This window comes from Hipposideros armiger, unplaced genomic scaffold, assembly GCF_001890085.2.
Source record: "Hipposideros armiger isolate ML-2016 unplaced genomic scaffold, ASM189008v1 scaffold_42, whole genome shotgun sequence".
Taxonomy (NCBI): Eukaryota; Metazoa; Chordata; class Mammalia; order Chiroptera; family Hipposideridae; genus Hipposideros; species Hipposideros armiger.
The window spans coordinates 3,593,743-3,620,673 of NW_017731392.1; the positions used below are offsets into that span (position 1 = coordinate 3,593,743).

Here is a 26,931-nt window from a genome sequence, read left to right on the forward strand (position 1 = left end):
CTGTTTGAAGCCCGCATATATTACTATTATAAAGGCTTTGTGGAAGAGGAGGTGGCAGAAATTCCTGCTGAATACAATAAATGCTCAATATACAAATGAATGATGACAATAAACAATTATTTTGTAAAAAAAAATAGGTAACTAAAAATTCTACTTTGAGGGAAAAAGGATTGTGAGTTTATTAGATTGAAATTACTTGTGCCATCTTCTCAGGAAGAGGGAATTCTGAATATCTGTGTTGTTCCACTAGCCACATATGTCTATTGAGTATGTGAAATGTGATTGATACAACTGAGGCACTGATTTTTAATTTTTATTTACTTTCAGTTAGATTTAATATAAATATAAAAAACCATGGAACACTCAAGGCTAGTATGTTAGACAGAGCTGACCTAAGGATTTTGGCTTTGGGTTTTTGTTTTTTTTTCTGTAACATGAGTTTAGGATTCCCCCATCCTTAATTTTGTTATACTAACCCCCTCAACCCAAATTAAAAACAAATGTGTTTGGTGCAATTTCATTCTATGGCCAAATCCTTACTTGAACTGAAGTGATGAAATAAAGCAGAGGGTGACACAGATGCCAGTATCCAAGTGTCATAAGTGGAGGAGATTCAGAGGTCTGGCCCCCAAGAAACCAAGTAGTCAGTATTTCAAATGCTATTAGAGGCCACTTTAGCAACATCACGGCCATTGGTCTTAAAGTCATCCCTGTTCATTACTTGGTCTGTCTGGCTGGAAATGCCACTGCCCTTCTATAGACCTAGGATTCCTTATCTATAATATAAATCAAAAGATCATACTAAATGATTTGTAACATTTCTTTCAGATCCATGATATATTTATAACTCATTTTATCATCATCTGTTCTTTCCAGGGCACGACTGTAATACCATTGCTGACTTCTCTTCTGAATGATGACAAGGAATTCCCCAAGCCAGAGGTATTTGACCCTGGCCACTTCCTGGATGAGAGTGGCAACTTTAAGAAGAGTGACTACTTCATGCCTTTCTCAGCAGGTAAGAAAGGTTAATTTCCTTAGGCACTTAAGGGGACAAGATGCCTTTGGGGGATCAGTTGGAAATTACCTGGTGCCCACTTGGGACGGGTAGAATTGCTCTTTGTCCATGATCACAGGCACCACTCCCAAAGCCCATGTGCTCCTCCTACCACCACACATCCCATTATTGGAACTTTGGAAAGGTGACCCAGGCAGTTCTCCCAAAGTGAGGAAGCTAGAAAATAGATTGATTAAATCCTGCCTCGACTTAGCTACCTAAGAACTCCTCTTACCACACAGAACTCATTTAGACTTTCCTCACCTGCCATGAGAAATGTATATAACTCAACAACACTGAGTATCTTCTACGTGATATCCCTCACTGCCCAGGCTGAGCTCTGGGGTTACAAGTTTCCATAGCACAGAATGGGCACCAAAGGGGCTCACACCCTAGTTAGGGAAGCAGATTAGTAAGAGGATTGTTGTAATCCAGTAAGACGAGTGCTGTGGGAGAGGAAAACACAGGCTGCTCAGGAGATCAGAATGGGAGCTGCCCTCCCATAACCCGACAGTGAGGTATTAAATGGAATAAGCAACATTTTAACAGCAGAAAGAGAATTTGAGCTGCCTCACAGGAGATAAAGAGCAAAGAGAGAAGAGAAGGCAGGGCCCTCTTATAGAGTGGACCACAGAAGCAGGACATTTCCTGTAGCTCAAGGATGTCAGAATCTGCCAACTAATTGCCATGTTAGGGGAACCTTGGGAATGTGGCAGGGTACTCTACAGTGGTTCCAAGCACCTTGATCTTCCTCCATTCACGATCATACATCTTGGATGTTGGGTCTCCACAGCTATTGATACAATGGGTGTGCCGAGTCTCTGGCCATCCAGTCGCCTTTATTTATTCGATGACTTTTGATGCCTGCTTTGGGTTTGCACTGTGCATACCGAGATGTCAAGGGCTGAGCCTTCCCTTCAAGGAATGCACATTTTAGCATGGTAGAAAAATACTTGTAAATAGAGAATTATGATTCAAAGTGATCCATGCTTCAACTGAAGCATGAATATGGTGCTGAGGAAATGCAGAGAGGGCAAGATTCTATTGCCTGAGGGGATCACAAAGATCATAAAGAATAAAGGACATGAGACACAGATCCTGAAGGAAGTATAAAAGAAGTGCCGCTTGACCAAATGGAGCAGCATGAGATACAGCTGGAAACTTCATGGTGTACTGGAGATTGATGAAGAGTGGGCATGGCTAGAGCTGAGAGCAGAGGGTGTGAAGAAGGGAAGGCGTGATATGGAAATCAGACTGGAAACAAAATGTGAATGGCCAGTTCAACCTGTTTGGACCTCATCTCATAGGGCAGATGAGGGAGACACTTAATATTTTAAAGTGAGAGAGAGACACATTTAGACATGTGCTTTTGAAAGCATAGGAAGGGCAGAAGAAAACAAAACATGTTTGGCTGAATTTTGTGCCAGTGGTCGAAAGGGAAACAGGATATATGAGTTTCCTCCTCTTATTTCTTCTCCCTTCAACCCACTTTGCTGTCTAAGTGTTTCCACAAAAATTGATGGAAATTGGAAATGTCAAAAGATCAGCTATAATGTGTGAGTACATAATGAAGCGCTTAACACAGACGTGATACCCAAAAAATATTTGTTGGACATCCAAGATTGCACAGTAGGTAAACATTATGTTTACCTTCTCTCACAACCACATCAATATTACAACTAATCTACAAAACAACCATTATTGAGAATTGTCTAAAATCAAGATGAATTGAAGCCTTTCAACTAAGAACTTGCAAAAGAAGCCACCTCCCTGCTGGTAGGAAGGTCAGAGACGCAGAGCGGGCTGGTCGCACATCCATGTGTGACCACTAAAGGTCGTCAGGGTTATTTCAGCTGTGGGGGCTCCCTTCCTATCCTCTAGAGGAGTGAGAGATTCCAGACCAGGGTTCCAGTGCCAGGGAAAGAATTCCCCATAATTTTTGGTTGTGAAAACCAGCAGAGATTGTGACTGAGGGAGACTGAGGGTGGCAGCATTCACGGGCACTCCTCTTAAAGGGACCATGCGTGCATTTACCCACCAATGGAATCACTTGCTCTGAGCTCCAGCGCTGGGGCAGCAGCTGGAAAGGTGGCAGGGAACAAATAGTGGTGAATTGAATTGTCTGGCTTGGGACGGGGGCTGGAGAGGTGCCTTTCTGCTGGACAGGGAAGCTGGCAGGAGCCATTGTTTCTTTGATGAGCTCTCCCCCTTCCCTGCATGCGGATGAAGGCTGCCGCCATTTCTGAGTCTCCCCCATAGTTTCCTACACTCTGCCAACTTGAGACCTTGCCCCACCCAACTTTGGGGCACACCCAGGCTGCTTTCAGCAGCTTTTTCATTCAGACTGCCCACCTTGGCTCAAGCTGCAGACTTTCCTAAGGTCTCTCAAAGGTCCGTGGAACCCAGACAAGATGCTGCTTGACCACGTCCTTTACCTGTAGCTGAGCAGCCTTAAGGCAGCACTAGTGGCAGCTGGCCTTGGTTCATGGTTGGCCTCTCAAGGTGCTTCCAAGCACAACACAGGCAGCATCCATTTGCACATTTCTTTCTGGCTCCCGCTGGGTGGCCCTGGGTGGGGCATGGGCTATGGCTGAAGTAGACCTACAGCAGATCCCCTCCAAGGTGGTCCTGAGACTGGCGCCTTCAGTGGCCAGCTTCAAAATGAGCTGGAGCATCACCCAGACCCCTCCAAGTATGACACACCCATGGGGTGGATTGGGCAGCTCCAGAGTCCTGCTGAGGCAGATGCTGCTCTTTACGGTCAGCCCCTGCACAACAACTCTTCCACTGTAGACAAGGCCAAACCTCACAACCAGTGAGCCCAAGGGTCAGTCCCTGACATTGATGTGCAATTATCAACCAAAGCTCAACTACAAGAGAAGGGCACACACAACCCACGCAACAAACACACCTGGAGCGCGTGGCTCAGGTGATCAGAAAGACTGTGCCACTGAACCTCACAGCACACCTACTATGTAAGGCCACTCTACTAAGACCAGAAGACATAGCAGCCCTACCTAATACATAGAAACAAACACAGAGAGGCAGCCAAAATGGGGAGACAAAGAAACATGTCCCAAACCAAATAACAGAACAAAGCTCCAGAAAAAAAACTAAGTGAGGTCCGGCCTAGTGGCACGATGGTTAAGAACTGTCTTGGCATGCCAGAGGGCCCCAGTTCGAATCCCACATATGAGGGGCAGTGACACTGCCCTCCACAGCTAAGATGCTGAACAACAGCTCAACCTGGAGCTGGGCTGCCCTGAGTCGCCAGCGATGGCATAGGCTGCAGCCCCTGTGGCAGTGGGTTGCCATGGGCTACTGTGTGTAGCCAGCAGCCAGCGTGAGCAGNGTGCTCTATGCTGAACTCTTGGCAGGACTATGGGGCATAGGGAGGTAGCCCGTCGCCTTGCTGCTGTAATAGTCTCCAATCTGCTTCCTGGGGCCCTGGGCCTCCGCAGCAGCAGGTGAGGGCTGCGTCTCCACATGCCTCCCTTCCCTCTTCCCCAACTCGCCTGGTTAGCTCACCTTCAGGCAATCGTCGTGCGAGTCTCTTAGCTGTTCTGTGTGATGAGCAGAGGTTCCTCTGATGAGTTATAGCTGTTCAGTTTGTGGTAATTTCCAGGGGACAACTCAGGGAGCCCACCTTTCTGCCACCATTTCTATGACCCCAGTGTTTTCTAATACATGGTTTCTGTGTTTACGAAGTATGACAATTAAGTTCCCAAACTTGCCACTGTGCACTTACATTGGCAGCACTGTACAAACTGCTCGGTAAGGTTTCATAACCTTGGTATATCAGGGTCTCACAGCCGTGCTCATGTTGATGTTTGGTGGTATCTTTCTGTGTGGTGTTCATTATTGTTGTTGTGTGTTTTTGTGTGCCGTTGCGAGACTGTCTGAGCTTGAATTAGAGCAATGAACAAACATTAAATTTCTTGTTAACGTTGGCAAGAGTGGAAGTGAAATCAGGGACATGTTAGTCCAAGCTTATGGGGATAATGCCATGAAGAAAACAGCAGTGTACAAATGGATTAAACGTTTTTCTGAGGGAAGAGAACACAACACTGATGAAGAGAGGTCAGGGTGGCCAGTAATGAGCAGAACTGACGAAAACGTTGCAAAAATCCGTCGAATTGTGCGTCAAAATTGTTGGCTGACTGTGAGAAGTATAGCAGACCAAGTAAACATCGATAGAGAAACAGAAAAATCTTAACTGAAAATCTTGGCATGAGAAAGGTGTGTGCAAAAATGGTCCCGAAGGAGCTCACCAATGAACAAAAGCAAAGGAGAGCTGAAGTTTGGCAAGGCTTTTAGGAGAGGCAGGACGATGTTTTGGGCTGTGTTATCACTGGCGAGGAAACATGGGTGCACCAATACGACCCTGAAACAGAGCATCAAAGTGCACAATGGAAGTCAGCCAATTCTCCACGACCAAAAAAGTGAGTCCAAGTCAAGAGTCAAAACGAAGTTGTTAACCTTTTTTATATCAGAGGGATTATTCATTTTGAATTTGTACCANGTTAGCTTTGGAAGGTTGTATGCGTCTAGAAAATTATCCACTTCTTCCAGATTGCCAAATTTGTTAGCATATAGTTGCTCATAGTATTTTGTTATTTTCTTTTTTTTTTGTATTTCTATGGTGTCTGTTGTCACTGTTCCTCTTTCATTCCTGATTTTACTAATTTGTGGTCTCTCTTTCTTTTTTATGAGTCTGGCTAGAGGTTTGTCAATTTTGTTTATCTTCTCAAAAAACCAGCTCTGGGTTTCATTGATCTTTTGTATTGTTTTTCTGGTATCTATTTCATTTATTTCTGCTCTGGTCTTTATTATCTCCTTCCTTGTACTGCCTTTGGGCTTATTATGCTGTTATTTTTCCAGTTCCCTGAGGTGTAAGGATAACTTCTCGATTTGAGATTTTCTTTGCTTCATTAGATAGGCCTGCACTGCTATGAAATTCCCTCTTAGGACTGCTTTTACTGCATCCCATAGATTTTGGGTCGTGGTGTTTTCGTTTTCGTTTGTCTCAAGGTATGTTTTGACTTCCTCCTTGATCTCAGTTTTCACCCACTCACTATTTAGGAGCATGTTATTCAGCCTCCATGTATTTGTGAGCTTTCCGGATTTCTTCTTATAATTGATTTCTAGTTTCATAGCATGTGGCCAAAGAAGATGCTTGGTATGATTTCAATCTTGTTAAATTTATTGAGACTTGTTTTGTGGCCTAACATGTGGTCTATCTTGGAAGACGTTCCATGTGCACTTGAGAAGAATGTATATTCTGTAGCTTTGGGGTGAAGTGCTCTGAAAATATCAGTTAAATCCAGCTGGTCTAATGTGTCATTTATGTCTGGAGGATCTGTCCATTGGTGACAGTAGGGTGTTGAAGTCTCCTACTATGATAGTGTTACTGTTGATTTCTGTCTTTATGTTTGTCAATATCTGTTTTATATATTTAGGGGATCCTATGTTAGGTGCATAGATGTTTACTAGGGTTATGTCCTCTTGTTGGATCGATCCCTTTATTACTATGAAGTGCCCTTCTTTGTCCTTTATTACATGCTTCAATTTAAAGTCCATTCTATCTGATATAAGTATCACTACTCCAGCTTTTTTCTCAGTTCCATTTGCATGAAAGATTTTACCCCATCCCTTTACTTTCAGCCTGTATGTGTCTTTTGATCTGAGGTGAGTCTCTTGTATACAGCATATGCAAGGGTCTTGCTTTCTTATCCATTCAGCCACCCTATATCTTTTGATTGGAGCATTTAATCTATTTATATTTAATGTGATNCCGTCCAGAAGCCAGCGACTGATCTGCCTCACCCGGGAAGAGAGCAATGATGGTGCCAACTTGGGCCAGTGAAGCAACGTCCTCCACAACAAGACTGAAGAACAAAACAACAGCAACTTGTCTGTTCCCCTTCCCCCAATTCTCCAGCACTGTTCCAATCCCCCCAATTCCCCAATAAAAATCTTTAAAAAAACAAAACAAAAACCTAAGTGAAATGGAGATAAACAGTCTATCAGATGCAGAGTTCCAAACACTGGTTATAAGAATGTTCAATGATCTCAGGGAGAACTTCAACAGAGAAATAGGAAGCATAAAAATGGAGATGGAAACCATAAAAAAGAATCAGTCAGAAATAAAGGATACAATAATGGAAATGAAGAATATATTGCAGGGAATCAACAGTAGATTAGAGGAAGCAGAGGATCCAACCAGTGATGTAGAAGATAAGGTAGCAGAAAACACCCAACCAAAACAGCAAAAAGAAAAAAGAATCCAAAAAATTGAGGAGAGTTTAAGGGGCCTCTGGGACAATATCAAACATACCAACATTAGCATTATAGGCACGCTAGAAGCAGAAGAGAGAGAGCAAGGAAGCAAAAACCTATTTGAAAAATAATGACAGAAAACTTCCGTAACTGCTGAAGGAAATGGACATACAAGCTCAGGAAGCACAGAGAGTCCCAAATAAGATAAACCCAAAGAAGCCAACACCAAGACGCATCATAATTAAAATGCCAAAGGTTAAAGACAAAGAGAGAATCTTAAAAGCAGCGAGAGAAAAGCAGTTAGTTACCTACAAGGGAGCCCCCATAAGACTGTCAGCTGATTTCTCAACAGAAACTTTGCAGACAAGAAGGGAGTGGCAGGAAATATTCTGAGTGATAAAAATCAAGGACATACAACCAAGATTACTCTACCCAGCAAGGCTATCATTTAAAATTGAAGGACAGATAAGGAGCTTCCCAGACAAGAAAAAGCTGAAGGAGTTCATCACCACCAAACCAGTATTTCAAGGAATCTTAGAGGGACTTCTTTAAGATGGGAGGGGGGGTTTAGAATGGATGAAAGGGGAAGGGATTAAGAAGTGCAAATTGGTTATTATACAGCAGTCATGGGGATGTAGAGTGTAGCATAAGGAGTATAGTCAATAATATTGTAATAAATAGGTATGGTGCCAGATAGGTACTATAGATCTATCAGGGTGATAGACGGGAAAGGGGTTACGGGCAGGGTGGAAAAAGGGAAGGCATTAAGAAATACAAATTGATAGTTAATGCAGTATGGGGAATATAATCAACAATGTAGTAAACATCATGCAAGGTGCCAGATGGGCACTGGACTCATCAGGGGGATCATGTCATAGACTATGTAGTTGCCTGACCAATGTGTTATACACCTGAAGAGCTGAAGTAGAATAATACTGAATGTCAACTACAAGTAAATATATAGGTATATATAGTCATGGGATGTGGAGTACAACATAAGGAAAATAGTCGATGGTATTTTAACAGCTACATAAGATGTCAGAGGGGTATTAGCTTGGGGGGAGGTTATCACTTTATCAGGGGTTTAAATGTCTAACTATTGTGTTGCTTCATATACCTGAAACTAATTTTTAAAAATAAATTAATTAAATTAAAAATATTGGGAAAGAAAATGCTCTGGGAAAATAAAAAACCAATATTTGTTGAATAAAGGGTTCCCATTAAGTTACTAGGTGAATAGCAAATGTGTCCATCCCTCTATGCATCTGCCTTTCTAACCGTCTTTCCAGCCCTTTATTCAGTTATTCATCAAATAGTTACCAGCATATTTGTTTGTGACAATTCAAAACATTATGTTCAAGGAACAAATCTCTTATGTTTATTTTCAGGAAAACGAATGTGTGTTGGAGAGGGCCTGGCCCGCATGGAGTTGTTTTTATTCCTGACGACCATTTTACAGAATTTTACCCTGAAATCTCTGGTTGACCCAAAGGACATAGACACCACCCCAGTTTGCAGTGGGTTTGGCCAAGTGCCGCCCTCATACCAGCTCTGCTTTATTCCTGTGTGAGGAAGGGCGGCCCATCTTCTAGCTGCTGCTGGGTCGCCTGTAACCCACCCCTCCTCTAGGGCATCATTCACCTCCTTCTCACTAGTCAGGATGCTTTCTCTGACCTCTCATCTCATATCTCCCCATTCTCTCAATACCCAGAGAATATCCAACCTCCATTAAAGGACAGTTTCCTGAGTTTCACAAATAAAATGGCTACTCTTTATACTCGTGTTGTGTTGGCCACCACATCTGCTAGTACTTGTCCAATATTGAGTTATTACTATGTTATCACTGGGAAACAAATCGAAATGATTAGACTAAACCAACACACAGCCACTTGTCCTCTGCATGTTCTAAACAAAAACATTCTATTTGCTGACCCAGCCTATAGACTTACCTTCTGTTTTATGTAATGTACTTGAGAAATGGAAGAAAATAGAGTCTAAAGAGGCCGTGCTGGTCCTCATAATGATAAGCACAGAGAGAGACAGAGGGGAAGACAGCAGAAAAGCTCTCCAGGTTGAGTAGCAGCTGGAGTGGCTGAGGTTTGGATTTGAAAGAGAAAAATTGTGTCCAGGAGCAGCTCCAACCTGCAGGGTAATCATGAGCCTCTAAGTGAGAGGGAGGAATGAACAGTGTTAGAATTCATTCCTCTGCTCTGGTGTCCGTGAACACTATAAAAGGGTTTGAAGTGTTATTACTTTGTGCTTTACACTTAAAGTCAATTATGAAGAGATGCTTCCATATTTGTTAATCATATGTTGTTATTCTTCCTCCTCAGACAAGATCCAAATCCCTGCATGGCATCACCAGATTCTATTCTTTTTCTACTTTCCACCACATTGTTTTACACTTAACATGAGTGCAATGGCAATTTGATGCTATGATCTGAAGTTTTCTGTCTCGTGTTGTCTCTAAAGCATAGACAACTGAACGCCTTATACAAGTCAAATTGTTGTCATCATTTTTCCTTCTGTGTTGAAGTGTGTGAAATGAGGAGTGGCATTGCCTATGAACCTTTTGCAGGCTCGTCTCCTAGAGAAATGAGTTTATACTTTTGCATGCACTTTTAAGATAACATATGGGGGTGGGGCATGCACTTTTAAGACAACATAGTGGCTCAGTTGGTTAAGAGCATAAGCTCTGAGCAACAGGGTCGCCGGTTTGATTCCCACATGGGCCAGTGAGCTGCACCTGAGCTGAGCTGCCAACAGGTGGCAGGATGGCTCAGCTGGTGAGAGCACATGCTCCTAACAACAAGGTTTCTGGTTCAACTGCCACATGGGATGGTGAGCTATGCCCACCTGCAACTAAGATTGAACAGGGCACCTTGAGCTGAGCTGCCCTGAGCTGCCGATGGACAGCTGGATGGCGACTGGACTTGGAGCTGAGCTAGCTGTGCCCTCCACAACTAAGATTGAAAGACAACAACTTGGCTGTTCCCCTTCCCCAATTCCCCAACAAAATAAAAAAAGATAACATATGGGGATAGATGTACATATGTGTCTATGTATGTGCATAAGTATATACTCACACATATACACATATATACATATGAGATTAAAATGACATTTAAGATGTGTATACATTTTTTGGCACCGTGTGTGTGTGAGTGTGTGTGTGTGTGTGTGTGTGTGTGTGTGTGTTTAAAACCCTCCACAAATGCTCAGAACTTTGCAATATTGGGCTCATATTATACATATTATTCTGCAACTGGCTGTTTTTCTACTCTACCATATGCCAGTAAAACTTCTAAGTATTAAAAACATGGACAGATGATTTGAATGGACAGATTACAGAAGAGGAAATGGAAATGGTTACTAAACATATGAAATGATCTTAAAAAGAAAACGTACAAACTAAAATGTCTATTATCCTTTAATCCTCTTTATTGATTGGTAAATGAAAAAATTTTAATGTAAGTGTTAGCAAATGTGTGGGCAAACAGGCACTGTTGTACATAAAATTTCATTTCCATTCTATTGGCTGATGTGATATGAACTGGAACTTAGTTATAGGCAAGCCCTAAAGGACTCCTTATATCTCTACTTGTGTTCCTCCTTTCTACTCTTTCTACTCTAATAAAAACGTTTTCTATGCTATTCAGGCCAACTTTTGGCCTATTCTTTGTCTCCACTATTATCACCCTAAACTTTCCTTAATGTGACGTCAAAACATCAGAAGACAAATTGTATTAATCATGTTATTGTTTTCTGTGTTTTATGATGTTTTTGCCTCTGGGGTTTCCCTGAACCAGTGAGGGACTGTCCTCCCAGAGTGAGCTAATTTATAGAGGTAGTGAATGACTTGCCTGGTGGCATGCATTTGATAAGTGGACTAACCAATCCTGAGTCCATTCTCCCATCTTCCGCCCTCTATCTGACTCTTACTCTCCACGATGCACTCTTCCTCTACCCTAACCACCCAGGGCCAGATACCAGGCAACTAGGGGCAGTACCTACACCTGGGAACCCATTGATATTATTGAAACAGCCAGTCCTAAGCTTACTTAGCATACCTACCCTGTGTCGCCCATATTTTTCCACAAAAAAATAACACAATAAAGGCTTTTGCCCATGCTTTCCCCTCACCCTACTTCTGCCTCCATTTCAACCTGGGTGTCTCTTCATGTCACTCACTGTGTTGCCATGCCTCCTGTTTCTAGGGAACTATGAGCAACCATTTTCTCCTTCATGACAGTCATTTCTGTGACTGTGTGTCTCACCATACCTGATTAAAACAAATCGTGGGGACATTTTAATGTAAGTGGTTCTTAAAAACAAACTTGTTAGGTTTTCTGCCTGAAAAATTCTGCCTAAGATCACGAGAGCATTGAGTGCCTGAACCATCACAGCCTGCCCGCCACCTCCCATGAAATCCAGGTACAGTGAGACTTGGTGTCTCATTTGACTTGGTGGTTCTGCCAGGAAACACTCAGCATCGTTTGTGCTTGCCACCAGTGTCCATCCCAGGCACGACGCAACTACTCTTTAGTGGCTCCTGATGCAGAGGGACCGTGGCTGCTCCCGTGACCAGCTGGACCACAACACACAGGAGAAAACTGAGCTGGTTCTGCCCAGAATCACTCCTGTGCCAGGTACCTGCAGCAAACCAAGGCTGCAGAGGGTTGAGTGGGCAACACCAAAGCAATAAAGAACTCACACACCCTCCACCCTGCCCTGGGCCTTTCTTTCCTCTACTTCTTCTTCGCCCTCTGTGGCCTGAGGCCCACCCAACCCTCTATGCACACTCTCCTCTCAGCCTGGAATGATCTCCCTCCTGTTGCCTATGTGGCGTCACACCCCTTCCTTCAACAACTGTGCCGACACCCTTGTGTGTCCAGAATCCGGGACAGGTCCTGGCCAGGATTAGGGCCCAGTATTCCATGCTTGTTTGTGGGAGGAACAAATGAATGAGGACAGGAGAGAAAGCCATCGTTTATTATCCCTGAAGATTCACACATAATGTTCTGCTGACTGAACAGGCGGCTTAAACTCCTATCAATGTAGACTAGAAACATGATGAAATTTAAAATGGTGGTGCATGCAGTTGACTCTTCCTTGCCATGTCGTTTTACAAGACTTTCAGGAACAAGTGGTTCCTGGCCTAGAAACAAAAGCACTATTGGCACGTTCCCCAGTGGACTCAGAGGAAAACTGCTAAAAAGAAATCAGGTACAACTCCAAGAGGAGAGGAGTCAAGCTGTATCTGTAAGGAATCGCACATGAGATGACACACATATTTATGCTGTATTCAGGTTGCTTGCCTCTTATCATATCACTGAAAAGATCACTACTATCGGCACAGTGGGGTGTGTTTTATTGGGAAATTATTGGAAAAATGATGTTTTTCTTTGTTAATATGTTTCTACACCAGTAGGTTGTTCAGTGATAAATATATGAGGCCTTTACAAAAAAACGTAGTAAAAATATCATTCTGTCATATTACTGTCAAAGATCCATAACCTGAATTTAATCACAAGGAAAAATCAGACAAATCCACTGAGTGACATTTTCCAAATATGTGTTCTATATTCTTCAATTGTGGCAAGATCAAGAAGTCCAAGAAAGATTGAGGAACTGTTCTAGGCTGTGAAGTTGACAATGGAGACATGACAATTAATAGCAATATGTAAGACTGGGCATCTGAAGTGGATTCTGAACTGGATATAAGGAATATCACAGGTACTTTTGATGAAACATTAATAGAAATGAAGATTAAGTCGTCTTAATGCATCAATGTGAATTTACTCATTTGGATGGTTCTATTATGTGTATATAGGAGATCACATTGCTTTTAGGAAATATTTACCAAAATATTTCAAGTTGTGAACTTCAGGTCACCAATTTACTCAAAAATGTTCAAAATATAGGAAATTCTTTGTACATACTTCCAACTTTTCTATACACTTAAATTGTTAAAAATGATATACACAAACATTATATATATATGAAACCAACAGTGGGCCCACATGTAAGCTATACAAACCCTTCACAGAAGAATTGATATTGCCAATGGATAGCTGAAAAAATGCTCAGCATCAATAAACTTCATGGAAACATGAATTAAAACTACAATGAGATATTACTACATTCCTATCGGAAAGCTTAAAATGAAAAAAGACAATATAGATAGTGTTTGCAACAAAGTGAAGCAACGGATACTCAGAGTAAAACTGTTAATTGGGTCAACCATGTGGGTAATTCTTTGGCAGTATTGACTAAAGCTGAACACGTCTGCATATCCAGCAATCACATCCCTAGGTATATACTGAGGAGAAACCCAATACCTTGGGATACAAAGGAGACATGTATAGGAATGTTAATACCAGCACTATTCAGAATAGCCACAAACTGGAATCACCCCATCTTTCCATAACAATGCAATGAAAAGTATAAATGGTGCAATAGTTATAAGATAGACAACTACACAGAAAGCATAATTTTACTGCTATTTGCAACACCAGGAATGAATGTCACTAAACAACATAGAGTGAAGCAACTACATAACACAAAAAGACATAATGTATGATTTCATTTATACAAAATTTACAAACAGGCAAACCTAACCCATGATGTGATACTGAATACATTTAGGACTCAGGAAGGTACTGAGTATGAGAAGATAAAGGGGTGTTTTAGAGACCTGGTAAAACTATTTTTCTTGATGTGCGTCCCCTATACAAGATGTATGTGCACGTGATAATTCATTGAGTGGACATTTAGGACTTTCTCTCTGTATATTATTCTATACTGAAAAGCTTTATTCAAAAAGAAAAGTTCTAATTCACAGTTCTACCCTAGCTGAAGTTTGCAGTCCTCTCTCATATGGAGGACTTCACGCTGATGCCCGCCTGGCCATCCATCTGACAAGTCCCTTCCATCTGAGAGTCACTGAACTTGGAAGTAGAAAGCTGGATTCAAAGACAGGGCCTTGGACTGATAAGTTCATGACCATGCACCTCACTGAGTCACCGAATTGTCCTCATTCCAAAAACTAACATAGGGATTCGACTACAGATCTCTGATCCTTTCTGTCTCTAACCATCTATGACTCTTCCATTCTACAAAAGAGAAAGGGCCAGACAGAAGCCTCAGCAAGAGGAAGGAGGAGCCGAGCAGGACACCCGTCTGTCAAGGAGTAAAATGTTGTTTTAAAGAGAACCATTGAGTTCATTTTATTCAACGTAAGGTAGCACAGGTCTTTCAGAGCTGTGTGTTATGCAGTACACTAATGCTGCTCTTTGCCCTGGATAAACGGTTTACCTACACCTGGACTCACTCAAGTTCTAAAGGTTACAAAACTAAACTTCTCTGACCCCAGTCTTAGTCAATCTGTGCTGCAATATTGACTCAATTAATGTTTATTTGATAGTCACTGATTAAGGTAAGTCACAGAATACCAAATCATAGTACACACTCGGTAAGTGCCAGGGAGCTTGCTTGAACTGAATGTTTTGCGTGTAAGGAAGATGCACAGCTCAGGGGATGTGGGCCTGAGCTCCACCCCGGCAGTCTGTGTGTCCTTGACCTAGGTGCTGAAACTTCCAGGACAGCTGCCTCATCATTAAAATAATCATCATTGTACCTTAGGCAAAGGTAAGCGAGTGTCAGTCTCCCTGTAAACATGAAGGATAAACTGTATGTTATAAATGGGGTCTTGACAAGTCTGAATTTTCCTTACCAAAAGAGCTTAGAAACAGCGGCACTAATCAATTTAGCACTGATGTGATCTATCTTTACAGAATATGTCTGTACAAGCATTACTATTAGTGATATAGTATTGTATATCATTCCAGTGATATTTGGAGCCTCACAACCACTAGGTGTTGTCTCATGTTCAAGTCTGCATGTAATGCTGGTTCTCTGCTATGAGTTTGTTCCATGAAGTCCCTGTCTTCCGTCCTCCACAGAATCCATGCCTGTTGTCCCGTCTGAAACCGCCCTTCCTTGCTGTGCATTCTTCATTCTATTATTTCTGACAACAGGCTGGAAAAGCAACAGAAGCAGCTGCTTTGGAGGTGACAGGCAGGTGGGGGAAGCCCTGGATTTTCCAGCCCTCCCCCTTACTCTCTCTGAGAGGGCTCCTCCCTCAGGGACCTGCACAAGTGTCACCCCTGCAATGACGGACAGGGCCCATGTCCATCTTTCATTTCTTCTCTTGAGAACCGATGGCCCTTTTATCCTTGGAGTCAAATAAGGGCTTCTACTTAATGTGAAGCCTCTTATTTTGTGACTAGTTAGCGGGGTGCACATTCAGAGAAATAAATGTTTTGCGATTTGGTTTTGTTTTCCTAAAATTGTGCTCGAGGCAGCTGTGTTGTAAGCTGTAGTGCACCACAATGGGCATTAGAAAATATAAGTTCAAATCCTAATTTTAGCACTTATGAGCTGTGTGACACTGGATGGGTGTCCTGTTCTCTCTGAGTTTTCCTTTCTTCATTTGGAAAGTAAAAATTAATAATTCTTTTTTTCAATTTTTTTTTTGGTGGGGAGAGAGTTTGATATTATAACATATAAGTGTATTGTTGCTTTTAGTTTAATATCCCACATATGACTAAAGTCATATGGTCCTTGACTTTTTCTGTCTGACATTTTATTATCCTGGTAATCTCAAGATCCATCCATGTTGTCACAAATCACAGTATGTCATCTTTTCTGATAGCCAGGTAATATTCTATTGTATATACGCAACCAATGAACAACACAAAGAAACAAACAAAACTCATAGACACAAGCAACAGTAAGTGGGGTAACAGGGAAGAAGAGGTGATAGAAGAGGGTAAAGGGAGTCAAATATATCGTGATAGAAGTAGAAATGACTCTGGGTGGTGAACACACAATGCAATATATAGATGATGCATTATAGAAATGTACACTTGCAACCTGTATAATTTTACTAACCAATGTCACCCCAATTAATTTAATTTTTAAAATAATAAGTAAATAAATTTAAAAAGTGTACATTTACTTAGCTAGTTACTTGATGACTATTTGGACGTTCAACATTAATGAGTTATGTTCCCTAGTTTTTGTTTAGCTAGCTATAATGTTAGTACATTACCCTAATATATTTCAAAACGCTTTCATTTTCAGGGACAAAGTATACTGACATTTGATAAAGCATTAAAGGATAAGCACTTTTTTATACAAAGATTGCCCCCTAAGTTATAAATTCTCAAGCAGTCATTAATCTGAGAATCCAGAATGTTGAGCAATTGTTTTGATCAATATATTTACTTCACTGGTTCTCACCCACATGTGGTGTTTTGAAAAACAATTCCTGAGCTCCACCCAAAACTTGTTAAATCAGAATCTCCAAGGTGGAGCATTGTAAAGAAGGAGAACAGTGAGGTGAAGTTTCTTATAAACAGAGATTAAAGTATATAGATCCAGCTGATTAATCACCTTCAGAGTCAAAGAGGCACGTGTCGAATAGCAGGGAGTGTCATAGTAGTTTGTGTTTTAAGCTCCCAGTTGTCTAACTAAGAAGAGAAAGCTGCAATGGATCCACTTGTCTTCCTGGTGCTCTGCCTCTCCTGTTTGCTTCTCCTTTCACTGTGGAAACAGAACTCTGGGAAGGGGAACCTCCCGCCTGGCCCCACTCCTCTCCCAGTTATTGGAAATATCCTGCAGTTAGATCTGAAGAACATCAGCAAATCCTTAAGCAATGTAAGTACGTTTTATGTTCCTCCAGCATCTCGCAAAGGGTAAGTAATTTAACATCTGCTTTTAGATAAAATATGTTTATTAAAATATATTTAAATAAATTTTAATATATTAAAATAATTAAAATATGTCATTATAAAACAAATAGTCCCCATGGAGTATTATTTTTTATTGATTTATCGTCAAGAATAGTGGAACGAAGTAGTGCATTTTGCAAGTGAGATATACTTAGGTCTTTGTATGGTGGAATCAAAATAATAAAGTGGCAAAAGATGGGAGAATTGCTGCTTTTTTGTTTCACCATCATTTACTGTGACTTTGGGCTGAAGTTAAATGGTAAGGGAAGTGTGTTTGATTAGTGATTTCAGTCAAGTAGTCATCTACCATATGTTCAGTGTGTTTGGTACAGAACAACCATGAAAATTGAACTTTTCTGAAGAAGCCAGTTAATGCCTGATGTCAAGGAAACAGCTTGGGATTAGGACCAGGATGAGAGAAAAAAGTAATCACGGCTGCTGGATGGTAACAGGATCCTTTTTCCTCTGCACAAAGCTGCTGTCCATACCCTGTAAATGCTGCAGGTGACAGAAATTGTTCTTCCAGGAGATGCTGCACATCCAGGCACTGCCTCTGGGGGGCTCACTTGCCTTCTGTGCTGTAATATGAGAGGATCACACCTGGGCTGATTTTAAAAGTACAGATTTCCAGTATTCATCACAGGGCTACTGAATCAGAATTCTTATGGCAACAGCTGTACAGGTGATCCTAAACTAAGCGGCTGGCCATTGGTCCCAAGGTGGGCATCGAGGATTGATGTATTTCTCAAGGATCAGAGGTCAACTAAGAAGAGGCTCCTATTTCAATCTTTTATGTAGTAGCTAGAGATGCTGGAAAGGAATTGGACTTCTCTTGACATCCGTTCCCTTATTTATAAGTGGGGCAAATGAACCTACTGAAGGTGCTGCTTTGAGGATTCACTGTGATCTGTGTTCTCATCACCCAGCTCGTTGCCTGGCTCCTACGTGGCAGCTGTTAACAATCACCCTCATATTTGTGAATTAAATTCAGGGAGATTTTAGGCTGTGTGTTGTAGAATAAAAACAAAAACAGGATGATAACATCATACTGAATCAGGCACAATGTATTATCAAATAGTGACTTCTTTTGCTAATATCTGTATCTCCTTTCCCAGCTCTCAAAAGTCTATGGCCCTGTGTTCACCGTGTATTTTGGCATGAAGCCCACTGTGGTGCTGCATGGATATGAAGCAGTGAAGGAAGCCCTGATCGATCTGGGAGAGGACTTTTCTGGAAGAGGCAGCTTCGCAGTGGCTGAAAAAGTTAATAAAGGCTTTGGTAGGTATGCACGTGTGCACGTTCACACTGGTAATGGGCGTGGGGAGGATGGAAAATGGGAATTTGAAGATCTCCTCCCCAAAGCTTGGCCCATCCACGTGACTGCCAGATGTCAGCTTCCTCCTCCTCGCCTAGGACCTCCCTCCCAGTTTCTGTTTTCTCTTTTTGTAGGGATTGTTTTCAGTAATGGAAAGAGATGGAAAGAGATGCGGCGCTTCTCTCTCATGACCCTGCGGAATTTCGGGATGGGGAAGAGGAGCATTGAGGACCGCGTTCAGGAGGAAGCCCGCTGTCTTGTGGAGGAGTTGAGAAAAACCAATGGTGGGTGATTCTATATTCTGCTTCTCTGTAACTCTGAGCTCAACAGACTGTTCTCTTTCCTGATGACATCCTTGGCAACATTTCAGGGGGCCCAAATCTATCCTATGGGTAGTAGCTACCAGCCCTCATGTGGAGGAGGGAGGGTTTGAAGTCGAGAGGCAAGGGAGGTTTAGCGTATCTATGCTAGTTGTGTGGTGCACCCATGATTGTGCACACAGTGTGGGAATAAAATCATTTTATTCATTTCAAAAGTCATTTAATCCAGTTCAGTTCCACCTTTGTTTTCAAATCAGAAATCATGAAGAATCATTTTGAATCATTTTCTGAAAGAGGGAGCAATGTTTTTCTTAAAGCATAAATATAGATTATTTATTCCCGAGCATTTCACCAGGTGATATTTGTCAAGTGGACATGGTGGGAATGCCCTCATCAGATTCTTATGAAGCATGTAATAAGTGACAGGTGCCTTTAATTGGATTATATTTATATTGTCAGCCTCACAAACATATCTGAGAGTTATTTTCAAGGCCCAGGCCTAGAGCTCTAGCAAGTAATAGTGTCATCTGTGGTTTCAATTGCTTATCTCATCAATTATGATTTTTCTGTAAAGACAGCACTATTTTTAAAATATCAGCATTAATTACTTTTGTTACCTAATACTCATTGTATTGATTTACGTATTTTTATTATATACTGCATCATAATTCTTCAAAATAGCAAATGCCTAGTTATAAAATGTTTTACTTATGTAGATTTCAACCATTAGCAATAACTACTTACCCTGTGTTCTCTAAATGGAACAAGGCTGTTTTCAGTTTGCTAAACTTTGTCCCAACTTTACTAGGTTTTGTTAGCAAGTATATGGTAATTATTTATCTTTCACTGCAGATATAATGACCTCTAAAGTGCTTGTCAAAAACACTCTGATTTTTAGCTTGTATTACAAATTACCCTGTTTTTAAATTCTTTCTGCCACAGTAAGTGAAAGGAAAGGTTGAAAATCATAGTTTACCTCTGAATCACATACAGACAAAAAAATTCCCAAGGCTTTTTAAATTATCCTCAACCTATCAGACTAAAATAAGTTGATTTAAAGCTTAGAGCCCTGGAACATTTAAAAGCGCCTGGTGTAGAAGCCACTAACTACACGTTTCCTTTTATTCCATGCCCTACCATTTCTTGAGTTTGACTACTCAAGTTAAATACTTCATATAGGTGATATTATACAATATTTGTCTCTCTCTGTCTGACTTATTTCACTTAGCATAATGCCCCCAAGGTCTATCCATTATTTCACTACCTTGTTTGAAATAGCCTACCAGGTTAAGGTAAAAGCGATGTGTTAATTTCATGCACATTGAATATTTTGCTGTTAAGGGAATTTGTAGGTGAGATATTGCTTTAAAGTTTCTGAAATTACCTTTACCTGTTATTTCATAAACAAAGTGTTTTATAGGTATATTTTAATGGTGTTTTAAAATTGTTTCTGACTTTTTAGCTTCACCCTGTGATCCCACTTTTATCCTGGGCTGTGCTCCCTGCAATGTGATCTGCTCCATTATTTTCCAGAATCGCTTTGATTATAAAGATCAGAATTTTCTAAACTTACTGGAATGTTTTAATGAAAACGTCAGGATTCTGAGCTCTGCATGGATACAGGTGAGGCCAAGATTGTTTTTTCCCACGGAATCCTTTGTGCTCTTTTTTTCCAGGAAGTCTAAGTCTCTGCACGCTCCAAACTGTGAAGTGAATATGTGAACACCATAGTCCTGCCCAGAGCGTAGCTTCATGGAGTGCTCATCTGGGTAAAATGGCTGAGCCCTTACATGCTGGACAGGAAAAGACATGCACAGAATACAAAACTGGGATTCAATCCCGTTGACCTCATCCAGTGGTTTTTTCACTTAATTTTAAAGCCCTGTTTCCCATAAAGTACATTGGTAACTCTCCACAAGCATGCTTACACCACTAAATGAACTGAATTCTTCTCCAAGGCTTCCATTACCCACAAGTCTTGTCATCCAATCAACACTTAGTGACTTTGTTGGCACTTTAGTTGGCAGCAACAGGAGTATATGCATTTAGGAAGGAAGAGAATATCTCCTTGAAAAGGGAGACTGTTGGGACCATGGATGCTGCCAGGGAACACTAAGTAGGGTAGGAGTGTTTGATGCTTCAGTTGGCATCCTAAGTGACAAGGTAATTGTTTTTAGGATGACAAAATGATTGGTTATATGGTGTATAAACCATAAAAAACATCACAATTTTACCTGTGCTAAACTGATGTGTTCTGTACTCTGCCTAAAAGATAATGATGTGATCTTAGAGAAGTCACTTAACTACTTTGGTGCACAGTTACTTTATATATCAAATGTTGAGTTGTGTTTCATGGTCTCTTCAGGAGCCTCCCAGTTCTAAAATACTGATTCGATATCTAAGGCTCCTAGACAGAACTAGAAACAGCAGGGATTCGTTTGTGCTCTATGTCAGGCTGCCCAATCACCTATGTTGTCATCTACAAATTGTGAATCATAGTATTTTATGCCATCCCATGTTTCAAGATTGTAGGGAAGAATTGATGTAAATAATGAAAGAATTGATATAAAAATGCTTTTATACTTTAAATATGATTATCACTTTTGATCCCCTGGTCAGAATTTTCTCCTTCAAATACACCTATCAGTGTAGAAAATTATATATTTGCAAAATAAAAATTTCCCTCAATACAGAGACCATATTTTATTAATACCTATAGTACAGTTTCTAATCAGGGGTTGGCATAGGGTATATGTCTCTATTAAGTGTTTTTGAATCTAATAACCTATCATTTTCTCTTGTAGGTCTGCAATACTTTCCCTGTTTTCCTTGATTATTTCCCAGGGAGTCATAACAAATTATTTAAAAATGTTGATTTTTTAAGAACTTATGTTATGAAGAAAGCAAGGAAACATCAAGCATCCCTGGACATTAACAATCCTCGGGACTTCATTGATTGTTTCCTGATCAAAATGGAGCAGGTAAAATTTTAACAAAAGCTCAGTTGTTTGACTGCCTGTGCATTTTGTGGTTCGCTGAATATTTCTGTATTTACCAGGGAAGCAATTCTAACAAGCATCTTAAGGATCTAATGTGTGCATGAATCTACACTAAGCATTATAGAAAATATAATATTAAATTGTTAAATAAGTGGAATACATTAATCCTGTTCTTTAGGTACTAAAAATCTACCTTAGGAGAGACAGAATGACAACCTCAGGTGAAATAGAACAATTACAAACAAGTTAGAAAATGCAGAAGAATATGCCATAGTAATACAGTGATGAGTAAGGTCATTGCACACAATGTATAAGAGAATGGAAAAGAATGGCTTGACCTAGCTGGGCTTCCTGTAAGTCCAGTGGTTGGAAATACATCTTAATATATTTGCAGTGATGGAGTAGGGAGGGAATTTCAGACAGATGAATTATACATTTAGAGGTGCAGATGTTGCGGTGGGAAAGAATAGGAGGATGGAAGAGACAAGCCTTCACTGAATGTAAAATAAAATGAATTGATGTAGGTATGAAGTTGGAGGTTGGTGTCTGTAAGCAAGAATCTTGCACCATTTGTTGAAAAGATTATTTTTCTCACATGAATTACCTTGACCTTTGTAAGGTCAAAAATCAATTAACTGAAAATGTGAGAATGTATTGGTTTGATCTCAATTGTATTCCATAACCTATATGTGGGTCCTTATGCCAGTAGCGCATCATCTAGTAGTCTTAATTACTAGCTTTTTACAAATTGAGAAGTGTGAATTCTTCAACATGGTTGTTTTTCAAGATTATTTGGGTATTTTAGGTCCCTTGAATTTCCATAAGAAGTTTAGGATGAACTTGTCAGTTTCTGCAAAGAAGCCAGTGGAGATTTTGATAGGGATTGTGTTAAATTTGTAGATCAATCATGGAGTAATGCCATTTTAAAAATTGAGATGAGGGGCCGGCCGAGTGGCTCAGTTGGTTAAGAGCTCGCTCAAGAGTTTGAGCTCTGAGCAACAGTGGTTTGAGTCCGGCCTGAGCTGAGCAGCCGCTGAGCTGCCAACAGGTGGCAGGATGGCTCAGCTAAAAAAATGAATAAATAAATAAAATTGAGATGAAATTTATATACCATACAACTAACCACTTTGAAGTATACAATTTAGTGGTATTTAGGGCATTTGCAATGGTGTGCAACCACTAGCTCTCTCTAATTTCAAAATTTTCCCATCACTCTGCAAAAACATACCATGTCCATTAAGTGATCACTCCTCATTCCTTTCACCCCACCGTGGGTTAGGCTGTAATCTGCCTTATGGATTTACCTATTATGGATATATCATATAAAAGGACTCATAGCATTGTGACCTTCTGTTTCTGGCTTCTTTCACTTAACATAATGTTTTGGAGGCTCATCTAAGTTGCAGTATGTATCAGTACTTTGTTAATTTTTATGGCTGAATAACATTCCATGTAATGTACATAGCATAATTTGTTTATTCATCATCCATTGATAGACATTTGTATAGTATCTACCTTTGGCTCTTATGAATAATGCTGCTATAAACATTTGTATACAAGTTTCTTTATGGACTTGTTTTCATTTTTGTTGGGTACATTTCTAGGAGTGGGCTTGATGGGACATATCACTATTTTATGTCTTACATTTGAAGAACAGTCAAACTTTTCCATAGTGACTGCAGCATTTACATTCCTATTTTCCACATAGTAGTCAAAGCTTATTTTCTACTTTATTTTTGAAATTATTAAAGCTATGCCAGTTAATATGAAGTAGTATCTCATTGTGGTTTTGATTTGCATTCCCTTGATGACTGATGATGTTAAACATATTTTCATGTGCTGTTACCCATTTAAATACCTTCTTTGAAGGAATATCATTCAAGTCTTTTGCCTTTTAAAAATTGAGTTGCTTGTCTTTGTTGTTGAGCTGTAAGAGTTGTATATATATATATATGAAATGCTAATATTTTCTCCCGTTATGTAAGTTGTGATTCACATCCTCGATTATGTTCTTTGATGTATAAATGTTTTTATTTTGATGAAGTCTGATTTATATATTTTTTCTGCTGTTACTTTAGTGTCAAAAATAAGAATCTATTGCCAAATCTGAATTTGTGAAGGTTCACCCTTTTCTTGTAAGAGTTTTATAGCTTTAGCTCTTATATTTAACTTTTCATCTATTTTGAGTTATATTTTGCATATGGAGTGAAGCAAGGGTCCAACTTCATTCATTTCTATGTGGTTATGCAGGTATTCCAGCATGATTTGTTTCAGAGACTCTTCTTTTAGATTGAAGAGTCTTGGCACCCTTGTTGAAAATAAATTGGCCATAGATGTTGTGGTTTATATCTGAATTTCAATTCTATTCTATAGGTTTTGTTTTCTTTTTGCCAGAAGTACATTGTTTTTATTACAGTAGCTTTGTAGTAAGTTTTAAAATTGGGAAGTTGAGTCCTACCCCTGAAGTTCCATATGAATTTTGAGGATTGGCTTTTCCGTTACTTCAAAATGGGGTTGCATTAAATTGTTACGTTGCTTAAGGTAGTATTACTATCTTATCAATATTAAATCTTTCAAAACTTGCATATGGGATGGTTTTTCATTTATTTAGGTAATCTTTATTTTGTTTAACAATGGCTTTAGTTATCAGAGTACAAGCCTGTCACCTCTTTGTTAAATAGATTACTAGATATTTATTTTTTAAGATGCTATTGTAAATAAAATTATTTCCTTAATTTGATTTTGAAATGTTCATTACTAATGTAGAGACACATTGATATTTTTGTTTCATTGCTGGTGCATAATGTCACAACTGATTTTTGCTTTGGTCTTGTACCCTGAAAATTGTGTTGATTCATTTATTATTACCAGTAATGTTTTTGTGGTTTCTATGTGATTTTTTATATGTAGAATCATGTTATCTGCAAATATACATAGTTTTACTTATTTCAATCCAAATTGGATACCTTTTTTTTTTTTTTTAGCTGAGCCAACTTGCCACCTGTTGACAGCTCAGCAGCACCTCAGCTCGGGCTGAAAATCGAACCGCTGTTGCCCAGAGCTCACACTCTCAAATTGGATACTTTTAATTTTGTTTTCTTGCCTAATTGCTCTGACTAGTTCTTCTAGTACTATTTTATTTTAAAAAGAGTTTTTTCAAGCTTTATTGAAGAATAATTGACATATAAAAATTGTATATGTTTAAAGTGTATATGTTGTTTTGATACATGTATATATGGACGCTATGCTCTGGAGTTGGGCAGAGCCACTGACTTCCTTCCCTGTCCAGGCAAGCCATAGAGTACTCTCAGATGAGCAGGGCTTTGAACTTGCTTCCCTGCCTGAGTGGGCCACAGGGTGTGACCAGCAGCTGTCGGGTACAGTAGTCCCCCCTTATCCATAGGGGTTATGTTCCAAGACCCTCAGTGAATGTCTGAAACCACAGATAGTACTGAACCCTATATATTCTATGATTTTCCTATACCAACATACCTATGATAGTTTAATTTATAAATTAGGCACAATAAGAGATTAACAACAATAATTAATAATAAAATAGAACAATTATAGCATCTTTCATGATATGACCCTAATTGACCAATTTCTACTAATGAAGATTGTGTTTGCCTATAAATAAAATAAAACCTACTAACAATGGCTTTAACAAATAGTGGGGTTATTTTTTTTAACTTTATATATATATATATATATATATATATATATATAGGGGAATTGGGAGAGGGGAACAGCGTTGGAGAATCGGGGAAGGGAAACAGACAAGTTGCTGTCCTTTGGTTTTTCAGTCTAGTTGTGGAGGATGTGGCTTCACTGGCCCATGTTGGTATTATGATCATTTCACTCTTCCCGGCTGAGGCAGTCGGTTGCTGGCCATTGGACAGCCGTTCACAGCAGTACAGCAGCTGCCACCTGCATACGGTAGCTCAGGGCAGCCCCACTGCAGCCCCATTGCAGCCTATGCCGTCGCCGGCCACTCATGGCAGCCCAGCTCCAGGTCAAGCTGGTGTTCACCATCTTAACTGTAGAGGGCACAGCGTCACTGGCCCATGTGGGAACTGAACCAGCAGCCCTGCTGCTCAGAGCCCACGCTCCCAAGCCAACTCTTAACCAACTGAACCACTCAGCCGGCCCCAATAGAGGGTTTATTTATTGCTCATAAAAGGATTCTTGCAATGTGTCTGTGTAAGGATAGTACAGAAGCACTGAAACATCAGCAAGTCAAATACTTTCCATTTTTCTTTACCCATACTTAGTATATAGGCTTCACTTCATGATTAAATCCTTTTGCCCCAAGATGAAGTCTGCTCTACCTCTTTCTTCACATCTTTGTTTTGAGTAAGAAGGAGGAAGTGGACCCAATAGGTTTCTGCTTATATTTCACTTGTAAAAACTATGCCGTATGGCTCACCTAACTGCAAAGGAGGCTGATGAATGTTACTTTTAGGCTAGAGAAGGATAAGGCAGTAGAAAATGATGCTTGAGTCGACTATTTTATAGTCTCTTGCATACCACATAGTAGGTTTTTCTAAAATTACACCTTGCAGTTCATATGTTGGCTTATTAACTTTATAGCAATATGAGTTATTTTGGATTAACTATAATTTTGGCTAATTAATTTGTCAAATAATTTCATCAAATTATTCCTAGGAAAAGCATAATCCACAGTTGGAATTTACTTTTGAAAATTTGGCAACCACTGTAACTGATTTGTTTGGAGCTGGGACAGAGACAACGAGCACCACCCTGAGATATGCTCTCCTGCTCCTGCTGAAGCACCCAGAGGTCACAGGTATGCCCAACATGGCGGGCAAGGTGAATTTCAGAAAAGACGTTGTGAAGACATTGCTGGTGCATTCCATCTTGTATCTCTTAGACAAGCTTCATTATTGAAATTTCTGTTTCACTTGCTTAATTTTTCCAAATTTAAAAAACGGATAATAGGGCCAGCCGAGTGGCTCAGTTAGTTAAGAGCTCACTCAAGAGTGCAAGCTCTGATCAACAGCAGTTCAATTAAAAAAACAAAAAAAACAAACAAAAAACAAAAACAAAACAAAAAAAACCCAGCAGTTCAATTCCCAGCCCGAGCTGAGCTGCCGCTGAGCTGCCAACAGGTGGCAGGATGACTCAGCTGAGAAAAAAAAAATAA

The 26,931-nt window shown here is 40.1% G+C and overlaps 2 protein-coding genes across 4 annotated transcripts in view; both read left to right on the top strand.

Moving 5' to 3' along the window:
- LOC109380970 (cytochrome P450 2C18-like) overlaps nucleotides 1-9,111 on the top strand; it is a 39,332-nt gene extending 30,221 nt beyond the window's left edge. For both annotated transcript variants that reach the window (XM_019639127.1, XM_019639126.1), the window contains 2 exons: nucleotides 877-1,018; nucleotides 8,725-9,111. In XM_019639127.1, the coding sequence (XP_019494672.1) occupies nucleotides 877-1,018; nucleotides 8,725-8,906 (324 nt within the window). In that variant the 3' untranslated portion in view covers nucleotides 8,907-9,111. The remainder of the gene's footprint in view (nucleotides 1-876; nucleotides 1,019-8,724) is intronic.
- A 5,691-nt stretch (nucleotides 9,112-14,802) lies between these two features.
- LOC109380969 (cytochrome P450 2C19-like) overlaps nucleotides 14,803-26,931 on the top strand; it is a 20,336-nt gene continuing 8,207 nt past the window's right edge. The window contains exons 1-7 of one of the 2 annotated variants that reach the window (XM_019639125.1): nucleotides 14,803-14,986; nucleotides 16,858-17,059; nucleotides 18,249-18,411; nucleotides 18,583-18,732; nucleotides 20,231-20,391; nucleotides 21,573-21,749; nucleotides 26,433-26,574. In XM_019639125.1, coding sequence (XP_019494670.1) covers nucleotides 16,892-17,059; nucleotides 18,249-18,411; nucleotides 18,583-18,732; nucleotides 20,231-20,391; nucleotides 21,573-21,749; nucleotides 26,433-26,574 — 961 coding nt within the window. In that variant the 5' untranslated portion in view covers nucleotides 14,803-14,986; nucleotides 16,858-16,891. Of the gene's footprint in view, nucleotides 14,987-16,661; nucleotides 17,060-18,248; nucleotides 18,412-18,582; nucleotides 18,733-20,230; nucleotides 20,392-21,572; nucleotides 21,750-26,432; nucleotides 26,575-26,931 lie in introns of those variants that run through there. The other variant, XM_019639124.1, reaches the window with a different exon arrangement.